We start from the raw sequence: 11,107 nt of genomic DNA, 5'->3' as shown, positions 1-11,107 counted from the left end.
AAACATGAATTTTGACGTTTTTTGCAAAATTGCGTTGCAAAATCATTAAACTGGTTTTCTGGTCGCATACGAACTCGAAAAAAAACGCATACTATATCAAAATGTTCCCACGAAAATTCTACATCCCAAGTTTTTACCTTACAAGTTTTTACTTGGTTTATTAAAGAAGTTACTTTTATAGTTAACTTTGGTCTAAGTTTAGAGTGTTACTAGAGTAGCAAAGTGTGGGGCCCCGGACTAGCTATCCGAAACACCCGTTATGCATACATATTCACGATCCCATGATCAGTGTGTCGTGAGAGCATAACTGAACTGGTATCAAATACATCATCCCTTACAGTACCGAATAAAAAGATTACAGCAGGTCACATGACCAATACTTACATAAGATCCGCAATGGCAGGAGATCAACAATCACACAGCGGAAATACTTCAGACGGAAGCGTTCGCATAGCCCAAGTCATGCCATAACCCTACAGGCAACTGACTGGGAAGACGTGCCTACCTCGCATAGACGTCGTCGACTCCTTCTTCATCTGTCGGATTCCACCAAGTCTGGCCAAGTAAATAGCCAGGGACAAAGCCATGAGTACATTATGAATTGTACTCGCAAACCACCTTAGAGAGAAGTAAAGGATATGCAATTTGGCAGTAGCAAGGAACATGCACTATTCTAGGATTACAAGGAGTGAGAGGTGGTTCCTCTCGAGAGTATGACATCTCTATATCTTTGTTGAAAACCTTTTTGAAAGCAAGTTTCTTTTGAAGACTAATAGGTACGGGTGACCCATTTTCCTTTCCGGCCATCTCAGTATGACCAAAACAACTTTTCCAACTTTCCACCGTACCTCCCAGGTACATTTCCACCAGTCCCACTGGTATCCTTTTCCAAACCCTTTGGAAAACATTTTTATAAACCAAAACTTTCTTTAATGCCAAGAAGCTTCCATTCCCACGTCCATAACCGCGGACACGGCTATTCGAATAGATTTACACTCTGCAGAGGTTGTACACTTTCCCCACAAGATCCGATAAATCCGCCGGGATCATCCCTGGTTCACCAAGCGTCAAAACGCGAGGCTCGGATAACCGATCGCAGTTTTTCGCTTGCTCGCCTTAGCCTAAGACATGCCGAATGAGTTGTACCTCCCAACACCAGAGTCCGGGATGCCGTTTACCCAGGAGTTGCAAATTCCCCGACACCCGACCCTCCGGAATGCCATCCAACCACTTCGGCATCTTTCAATGGGAGCTCATAAGTTGTACCCCGCGTACCTAAAAAGGCAAATGGGTTGCGTCCCTTCTCATGGGAAGAACCCCGGTCGAAGCGTCCATGGTCGGACTGCCACTACACTTGCAGGACCCAAACTAAGGCGAGACAAACTACTACGCTGCGCCCCGTCCCACTAAAGGGTAATGTGGTTGTACTGGCTAGGTCCGGTTAGGTACTCAGTCACCAAAGTTTTTCGAAAACAATTTTATCCACTTGCCTCCAGCAATTTTTCTTCCCAAAAACCTTTTTCTTTTCATAAACTCACACTTGGGCAGGGCTACCTCATTCCAAGGTTTTCGAAACACTTCTTTCTTGAAAAAAATTTCACAAACCTTTTTAAAGAGGCTCCCGACCTATAGTCCGACTTTTCTTTGAAAAGAGGCGACAAGGATGATAAGGTGTTAAGCACCATATCACTAACATATATTTGTTTATTGGGTATCAACGAGGGATGCACCCGTAAGGGTGGAATAATAAAACTCCGTGTGGCAATAACCACCCACATAAATAAATAAAATCATGCAATTTATAAAGCTGCTAATAATGCAAGAGTAAGATAATTAGGATGAGATATGCATCAAGAGGTGGCTTGCCTTGGTTGGCTATGTGTCCCTGGTCTTCTTCGAATTCCTCAAATTCTTCTCCTCCTTTGAGTCCGTCAACATTCGAATCTATCGCCGCGAAATTAAAAAAATGCACACATAAACAATCACAAACCAATATCACCACATCACTCCAAGAAATAAAACATGGGACTAGTTCCAAAGAGTTGGTTTTGGTTCAACAATATCATTGCAAGTAGTTTCACAACATTTAAAATTTTAAAACAAAAGTTATAGTTTTTTGAACAACAACTAAGCATGAATCCTAAATTAACTTGCAGATCAACTTACATGATCAAACAACAAGCAAACAGAGATTCCACATCAAGGTACTTTTAATGCAAAGATAATAAAACCTTTTTTACAGAAAAATGTTTCTAAATTTTTTATAACAAACTTTGAAATTAAATTACACATGGATCATACATAAATTATCATTTAATCCAGAAAACATCACGTGGGTAAAGGATAAAGGACTAGTGGCACTTGAAATGTGTTTTAATTTGCGATTTGGTGCACTTGGAAGCTCCAGATTCGCATTAATATTTAGCAAGATATTGACTATACAAGTTCTTTGATTGTTCCAAAGTATTAAAAGAATTTCCTGAGAAGAAAATCTAAACGGACTGAGACTTGGCCGGCTTATCTGCTATCCCGTGGGAAGTGGAGAAACTATTAAACTCTGAATCCAGCCCTACTTGTTAGCGTCACAACAAATGCTAAATAGTAAGCTGCACTTGGATCTTGATCTAACGGCTACCAGAAGACCACTACTAAAAAGAAAAGTTGGCCGCTTTAATAGTCGTGCAAACAGTCTACGCGCATGCATCGACTTGTGATTCTGCCTGCTAGCTGAAAGCGACCATGGTGAGTCGGGAGCTCACCAGGTACTGCCGGAGCTCGACGAGGACTGCCAGATGATGGCGAGGCGGACTATGGTGGCCAAGCGAAGCATCTTGGTCGTGCTGGAGACGTCGACGCGGACGGGAGCATGCGCGGTGCCGGGACAGACCGACACGGACGACAGAACTTGGACAACGGCGACCATCGATCTGATGCGACCTAGGTAAGGAGAAAGGGGGCCGGTTAAGTCCGCTTGAGAGAGAGTAATATGGAGCATGCAGCGAGGGAGAGAAACACGGGAGAGGCGAGCACAACCTCGAGGCGACGACACGGACACGCGGGAGCTTCTCCGACGATGCTCCCGGATGCTTGTTGGCGGTGGCGACTCCGGGTGGCTCTGGAAAGCGAGCATGCATGGGTGCGTTAGAGTAGGGGAGCGGTGGAGCGATAAAGAAGGGCAGGGAACATTGGAGGTGAGCACTATCATGCTCGTCACCTGACGGTGACCGTGGGCAGAAGTGGCCGGAGCTAGACGTACATCGGAGACGGGGCAGAGGCTCACCGCGGTGATGCCCAGAGACGAGGGCGACGACGCCAGGACGAACGCAGGACGAAGCGGCACGCTCAAGCCGTCTCGGTCGCGCGAGCTCGCTCCCGAACGTCGACCTAGGCGGAGACGAGCGCGACGTTGAGGCGGACGGAGCTCCAACGAAGGCGACATCCTGGCGCGGGTTCCTGGAAACGAAAAAGGGGCGGTTCAACTAGAGGGAGATATCAGCGTCGAAGGGAACAAAAATAAAGGGGTGGAGGAGTGGTGGCAGCCGCGGCCACGACGTGCGCGGCGACATGCACGACACCGCTCGGTCTTCTCCGCCAGCGAGGAAAGAAGGGAGCAGGGCTCCTCCTTCCGCTGCTCTGAGAGATGAAGAGAGGTGAGAGGAGAAGGAGTGAGCTCGGGGAAGTGCAGTGGACCCGTCAGAAGCTGCATGCAACGCCCGAGTTCATGGCGACGTTGGCGGCGGCCTTCACCAAACGAAGACGGGCAGCTCAGGGACGAGGGAGACGACGCAGAGAAGGAGCGACGGACGGGGGCGGCCGATCTCCATGCTGCAGGCCCTCCGGAGGACCTACAGACGAGGACGCGGTCCGGTGGTCGTTGACAGCAACAGCCGTGCCGTGGACCGAGATCAACGGCGACAACGCCTCTGCGAGATTCTGGAAACAGAAAAGAACGAGTTTAGATGGAGGGGAGAGAGCAACCTCGAGAGGAAATGGAGAAGGTTTGGAGAGAGCCAGCAGTGTCAATGCAGACGAGCGGCCATGCGAGGCAAGGTCTGGCTCAACATTCGCCCACGGCTGAGAGGGAGGAGAGGCGGGGCTACGCCCTGGAATGCCACGGTGCGAGAGAGGAGAGTGGTAAGGGTGTGTGGATGGAGGCTAGTGGAGTGGGGAAGCGGGTGATGGCCTCAATAAGGAGCCGAGCAGGGTGCACCGTGGACGGTGTCCAGCGCGAGCGAGCGGAGCGACTGGGAAGGGATTGGGCGAGCGTGGTGGTGGATGGGACGAGGGGAAAGTGCCAAGGTGTCCAGAGGTGGCTCCATCACGATCCAAAGTGGGGAGAAGCTCGAGCTGAGTTGGTCGGGACGAAGTCAGGCTTGAACGTGTTCAAAGGTGTTCGATTGGCTGGACGAGACGGTGAGGGCACGAGGGCTGATCCCAGTTGTTTCCCCGTCTTCATGACATGATGATTCACTGCTCTAGAGATGGGAATGGACATTGGTGGCCTGAGGGACTGGGAACGGAACGGCGTGCCTTGACGAGGGTGACCACGAGGTGATCGAGCAGCGGAGAGAGAGTTGCGGGGAAGGGCTGATCTCGGGAGCATGCTGAGTGCAGAGAGGAGTGACAGGAGATAGGCGTGGCGCAGCCTAAGGTTCAGGAAGGGTCATTTCTCTGTTGTCCCTTGGTTGGTGTCCGCCGGGGAGAAGAAAAGAGAGAGAGTGGTGGCCAGCCAGCAAGCGAGCGATGGAGGCAGTGCAGGGGCGTGTCTGCAGGCATGTGAGATGGAATGTGCCAGAATGGCAGGGCATCAGCGGGGTGAAGAGAGAAAGAGAGGTTTGCACCAAAATGTAGATTACCAAGTAGATGGAGCAGATGACGACAGGGTAAAGCTAATGATGGTCCGGCCAGAGCATGGTTTGTGAACTCATTTTGGTAATTTTGGGGTGCAAGGAAGGACGAGTAGATTAGTCATTTGGTCCATCAAATGATCACCTAGTCAGAGCAAGGTTTGTTAGACATTGTGATGATGTTGGATGGATTAAAAAGGTATATTTTGGTCCAGAAGTTCTTAATCGAATTTTGAAATAAAATTATGTCTGTTTAGATCACTTACCAAGCACAAGGCCAAATTTGAATAAATTTCAAGCGACAATAATTTTGAAATTTTTAAAAGACCAAGATAATATTTCGGGCTAAAAAAATACTCTACTTGCATGAGAATGCATAGTAGGTTAACGATTTGAATATAAAGAGTGAAAGGAATGGCATATGCACCATTTACATGCGTTTTAGAAAAATAGGAAATAAGATCAAGAAAATAATTTTCTACAAATTATTTTCGAAAGGAAAACATGTGATAAAAACTATCATCGATATTTCCTATTTTAATTAGAGGAAGGGTATTTTGGAAGTCAAAATGAGAAGAAATGCGGGTTTAGGATTTTAGGAAATTGGAGGGAACCTTCATATTTAAAAAATGGGAGTTGGGGCCAAGAATGATTTAAGAGTAGAGTTCAAAGATTTTGGGGAGATAGAGATGCAAATGGAGATTATCCATCTATTGGACAAATGATCATCTAACATGATTATGCATAGATGGAGTGATGATGTTAAAAAATAGATCAAAGAGATGTATTAGTGGCAAGGAAAATGCCATGGTTATTTGACCACGGATCAAATAGTTCTTTAATTATTTTTTATGTCTATGGCCCTTATTTGATTTAAAATAGATAAAAAGTTTAATTGAAACCTTTGAGATGCGAGAGGATTTTTAGAAGAGTGGGATGATCCATAGTCGAATTAGAATAAAATATGGATCACTCCATTTTACTTTTGGAAATCAAAACTGCATATAAAAGTTTTTATAAAATTTTAAGTCACACAAAGTAGGGGTATGCCATTTGGCAAATACTTTGTGTCAACAATAATTTTAGAAACCCCTATTGTGATACTATGATCTAAGTGACCATAGCCAATTAAATAAAAATAATAATAATTTTTCCAAGACCTTTTGAATGAAGACTTTGAGTCAAAAGACAAAACAAAAGAGGTTTTATGTTGTGTCGAAAGGTTCAAATACTTTTGAAGAAAGTAGATTAAAGTGATACAAGAGTGGCCATATCATGAGTGTTTTCTCGAGATAAGAAGATGTGGGTTGAGGTACTTTACTTAACATTATTCAACAAACATCACCCATCAAACAAAGTCAGACACATGTCAACCAAACACATGCAGCACAAGCAAAACTTAAAAAGTTTTTGTTCCCCCTGATTTTCGCACTTTGGTCAAATAAACAAGGTTGCAAAATTTGGGGTGTTACAGACCTTCCACCCTTAAAATAATCTCGTCCCGAGATTACTAAGCGTAGGACAAGGGAGGTTTTGAAAGTTTACTTAAGTTAGACTCCATCCTCCGGTGGACGTGCTGTTGTCGGAAGATCGTCACAACTTCAGCTTCTGAGAGAGATGGTAGATTTCCGCCGAGGACAAACTTCGTGAAGAGGTTGACTTCCCTATGTCGGTTTTAGATCAGTAGCTTCCTAACAGTCTTCAAGGGGTCCATGACTTTTGGAGGGTTAAAGCATCCAAACGGTGTTTCAGAAAGATCAAAAACTTTAGGGTTAGCTTCAATTTTAGTGAAAGACGAAGTCTTCCACCCTTAAAATTGTTCAACGGGGGTTCAAGAAAAGTTAGGGCTTCTGCCCTGGGGTCGTGTCGGCGATTTTGAAGAAGTCATCGATCTCCCGTCTTGAGTTGAAGAATCTTGAGGGGCGAAATGCAGTTCTCAGCTTTAAGAGGCACGGACGGCGTTTACTGTTCCATAAGGCACTCGTTCAGTTAGTAAGTCAGCGAAACTCCTGGTGGGTCTTCACATAAAGCAGCATCAGCAGCCGTCGAAAACAGTCTTCACCTTTAGGGATGGTGCTTATTAAGGTACACCAAATCTTGAGTCTTAAATTGTGTTCAAAGGCTTCACTTGTTGAGGACCATATGGACCTTGCAGAGTATCTTGGCTTCGATGCTACAGCTCATTTAGCTTGTTAGAAGGTGCGCCAAGGTGTAGTTTTAAAAGATATCCCCAAGGTTAGCTGAAATCATGCTCTAGGGTTAGACCAATTAATATGGCTTCATCTTCTCGTGGAGTTGCAGTCGATCTCGAAGTACTGGCTTCAGCTGGATTGACGTCGCAGGGTGTCTTTGGCTAAGTGTCGTACTGAAATTGGCATTTCGGGAAAACTGGGTTGCATCTAGCTGTTACCCAAGTTAGAGTTAGAGTTTCCCAGGAACTTTGTAAACTAAAAGTTATAAATTCTACTAGAATTTCAACTGGATGTGAGGAAAACATCTTAGGAAGGGTTTCCTAGATAGGGTTATCACACAAAAAGGGTTTTTTTTTAGGCCGAAAGGCTAGAGCAAGCATACACACAACAAGCAATCACAAGCACTCAAGCAGCAATTTCAAAACACCACAAGCAATCATGAAAACCATACGAGGTATTTCAAGTACCCAAGGATACCTAATACACAGGGGTAGCTCAATCGAAGCAATTGAGTTTGTCCTATCCATCCTATAGGCTTGGGTTGGTTAGAGATGTCGATCTTCATTTTGTTGATATTGACTTCAAAAGTGATTCTTTAGCTGTTGGTGGTGAAGTGAACCTGATGTTGAGTCGAGCGAAAAGCTGCATAGGATCTTCTGGTCTCAATTCGGAGGGGTAATTGCTGAAGAGCTCCATGGATGATAGCTTATTGTGACGGGCCTAAAAATTACTAGTCAAGAACCGAGGACTTGATCCATGACGACTGCAAAAGTGCAAGTCCAAACAGGAACAAGGTCAACTCCTTGATAGACTTTGGTGACAACCAAACACATGCTCTTATTATCCCTATACGCGTATTGCTAAGTCGGCATCCAATCTTCAGTAGCTGCAGTCAGAGAAACTTTAGACTTCCTGAAGGGTTGATCCATCTTCGACTTCGTGATGCAGCCCGACCTTCGGTCTTCACCGCATCATGTGCTTCATCACCAAGACGGCACGCTAAGGAACTCGACGACAAGTACGGAGAGAAGAGAGGATGCCATGGAGACCCGAGGACGCAAGGCCGATGTCACGGAAGCATGGAAGAGAAGGAGAAAGAGGAGCTGGACGCTCCAGGCCGGAACTTCCGCCCCTGATGGCCGGAACTTCCGCCCAGGACCGGAACTTCCGCCCCGGAGGACCGGAACTTCCGCCCACCGGAACTTCCGCCCAAGTTCCGCCCAAGTTCCGAAAGTCCGTCAAAACCATACTGGATGTTACTGCGAGGAAATGGTGGAATTCCGGAACAAGGCCGGAACTTGACCGGAACTTCCGGCCTGACCGGAACTTCCGGCCTCCAGGATCGGAACTTCCGCCCAGATGCTTCGAAGATGCTGTCTAAAAGGAATCCAGCCGGAACTTCCGCCCAGGACGACCGGAACTTCCGCCCGACCAGAACTTCCGCCCCTCAGGACCGGAACTTCCGCCCATACGCGTTTCAGCACCAAAACTGGCAGATTCAGCTTGTAACTTATCCCTACGCCCCACCTACTATAAATAGCCTAGTTGGCTCAGATCTGAGATTAGACTTGATGTGAAATTAAACCTGAGCTTAGCTCACCCTTGTGGGAACCCTAACTAGATCTATGATCTTGTACCCACCCGGGCTCCTTATCGACTTGTCAAGATCTCTTTGGTGACTTCTACCGTTTGTTTGATCTTTTGCTTGCACTTTACCTACTTGGTCTTTTGCTTGCACTTCTATCAACCTTCCGGTCTTTTCACCCTTCTAGATCTTGCGAGCTTCGATTTGTCGATCTCTTTGCGGGACTTCTACCGGAAGGTCTTTTCTCGCAACCTCTATCGAGTAGGTGTATCGGGCCTACGAGGGAAAACCAGTTTGTGTGCGTGTGTGTGTTGTATCCCCACGATTCCCCCTCGCGTTCTTCGTGTTCATCGCGTTCATCCACCTACCCCCACGAGTTCCACCCAAATCCGTGAAGATCGGGCACATCCTTGGACTTAGTCCACATCATATGGTATCAGCAGCTCTTTGGTTGCCACGGATTTGACCCCCACATCCCCCAATTCCACCAATTTCGCCCAAAAAATTTTCCAAAATTTTTCCCAAAAAATAGCCCCAAATTGGCCTTGGATCGATCTCTCGATTTGTTGAGTTATTTGTGGTTTTGCTCCAATAGAAACTTGTCTTTGGTGTTGATCTGCAATTCCCCCACCTTCCCACAGCTTCTAGTGCCAAATTTTCCTCGAATTCGAAGGATTTCGGCCCAGATTTCCGCCCAAATCGACGAACAGCCCGCAGATCTGATTGCGACCGGAAGTTCCGCCCGGAAGGACCGGAAGTTCCGCCCCTCAGGACCGGAAGTTCCGCCTGGCCGAAATTTTGACAGCAACCTTCGTTTTTCGTTTTGGTACTAACCCCATTGTGTTTGGACTTCGGTTTGAGTGCCATTTCAGCTACCACAAAGCTTCCACAACATCGACAACGACGACGGCACCCCGAGGATTCAAGCGGTTCATTTGACACCTCCACCATAGCAAGTTCAAGATCGTCGGCCACCATCCTCAAGTGGTATAACTTGCTCCTAACTTGTAGCCCTAGACTCTTTTGCGTACCTTTCCTATCGAGAGTGGCTTTCTAGTGTTGCGAAGCATTGCGCAAGCGTCCCGACCGTGAGGGTGTGCGTGTGTTGAGCAAAGCTTCGAAGCAAGCTCGTGTGAAAAGATAAGCAAAAGAAGTGTGACATACTTACATAGATAGTAGTATCCTTACATAGTGAGAAAAAAAAAAGAAAAATACAAAAAGAGAAAAAGAAAAAGTGTGTGAGTGACACCTATACACAAAAGAGTCCAAAGCTTTTAAGCAAAAGAGAGAAAAGAGAAGAGAGGCGTCTTGCGCAAATCTTGTTGCTTCTCAATTTTGCAACCAAGCCACGGTCTCTCTTGCGTTGGCGTGACACCGAGCTAGTAGTCTTCGTTAGGACCATTTTGTTCTTGCTCATTTTCCAAGTCGCGCTAACCCCATTTTGTCCCACGCGTGTGTTCCTCATTGCCTTTTGTGATCACCGCCTTTGACTTGTGACTTTTGGATCTTACCCACTTTTGACAATACACTTTTCGTTTGGTTCTTCCATTTGGCTTTCCACATCCATACCTAACACCATATAGAGTTTTTGTTTTTGTGTGTGTGCATACATATCGGTTGCCCTCCGCCTTGAAACACCTTTTCGATTTTGGTTTGCAAGTTTTGACACTTTTGGTCGTTTTCCTTCCACCATATATACACCAATCCCATAGACTAACATGGATAGTGAGGATGAACCTACGGAGGACGACATAAAGTCCGATGAGGGTGATAGCTCCGCAAGCACCGGGGATATGGAGGACCATGTGGAGCCCGACACCGACTATGGCTCCACATGCATTGGCGACGTGACCGACATCGAGCATCTCTACACCGACCATGACTCGCCAAGCATGGACAACATGGTGGACCACCACTCCGAGCTCGACTACAACATGGACGACATGGTGGAGCACTACCTCGACCACGACTACGACCATGACGACATGGTTGAGCACTACCTCGACCACGACTACGACCACGCCGACATGGTGGAGCACTACCTCGACTACGACAACAACACCATGATGGAGCACTGCACCGAGCACTACCTCGACTACGACTACGACACCATGATGGAGCATAGCACCGAGCACTACCTCGAGCACGACATCGACACCATGGTGGAATCTAGCTTCGACTCCACCTTGAACAAGACCGGTGCCTACAAGTTCCCCACCTTGGCAAATGGAACTACATATGAAGATAGAGGACCTCCAAGACGGCGCAACCATGAGAGTGCTTATGCACATGATCATCTACACCGAGCTCGTCCTAGGGAACATCAAGAGAGCCACCACCATAATCGCCATCGACACTCTCCTCCGAGCTCAAGAAGGCGCCACAAGCAAAGTGCCAAGCCACATGAACCATCATCTAGGCATGCCGAGGATCGTCATCAACACAAGTCACCTCATAATCATCGTCGACCATCACCACCTCAT

General features: G+C 46.8%; 1 protein-coding gene across 4 annotated transcripts; it reads right to left on the bottom strand.

Annotated features, from left to right (window-relative positions):
• Window positions 1-282: 282 nt before the first annotated feature.
• Window positions 283-4,504, bottom strand: LOC127323539 (uncharacterized). 4 transcript variants are annotated; one of them, XR_011755552.1, is made up of 6 exons: window positions 3,691-4,504; window positions 3,257-3,453; window positions 3,034-3,115; window positions 2,760-2,937; window positions 1,867-1,944; window positions 283-555 (listed from the first exon to the last, which is right to left on the bottom strand). XR_011755552.1 is itself a non-coding variant. In XM_051351648.2 (4 exons), exons 1-4 carry the CDS (start codon window positions 3,704-3,706, stop codon window positions 2,756-2,758), a joined length of 477 nt encoding a protein of 158 aa, XP_051207608.1. In that variant the 5' UTR covers window positions 3,707-4,487; the 3' UTR covers window positions 2,551-2,755. The 4 variants fall into 4 exon arrangements, 1 of the variants encoding a protein (XP_051207608.1); XM_051351648.2 differs by lacking the exons at window positions 283-555; window positions 1,867-1,944 and having other exon boundaries at window positions 2,551-2,937; window positions 3,691-4,487; XR_007865815.2 differs by lacking the exons at window positions 283-555; window positions 1,867-1,944 and having other exon boundaries at window positions 2,551-2,927; window positions 3,281-4,493.
• Window positions 4,505-11,107: the final 6,603 nt, after the last annotated feature.

Source organism: Lolium perenne, chromosome 3, assembly GCF_019359855.2.
Source record: "Lolium perenne isolate Kyuss_39 chromosome 3, Kyuss_2.0, whole genome shotgun sequence".
Taxonomy (NCBI): Eukaryota; Viridiplantae; Streptophyta; class Magnoliopsida; order Poales; family Poaceae; genus Lolium; species Lolium perenne.
The sequence above is the reverse complement of the archived record's forward strand: the minus strand, read 5'-3'. Positions and strand labels throughout refer to the sequence as shown.

Excerpts from the sequence above, each read along its gene's own strand:
- LOC127323539 (XM_051351648.2), bottom strand. Across the intron at positions 3,116-3,256 it reads GCCTCTGCCCCGTCTCCGAT|AGCCACCCGGAGTCGCCACC; the intron begins GTACGTCTAGCT and ends CTCGCTTTCCAG. Across the intron at positions 2,938-3,033 it reads GTCCGTGTCGTCGCCTCGAG|GTCGCATCAGATCGATGGTC; the intron begins GTTGTGCTCGCC and ends CTCCTTACCTAG.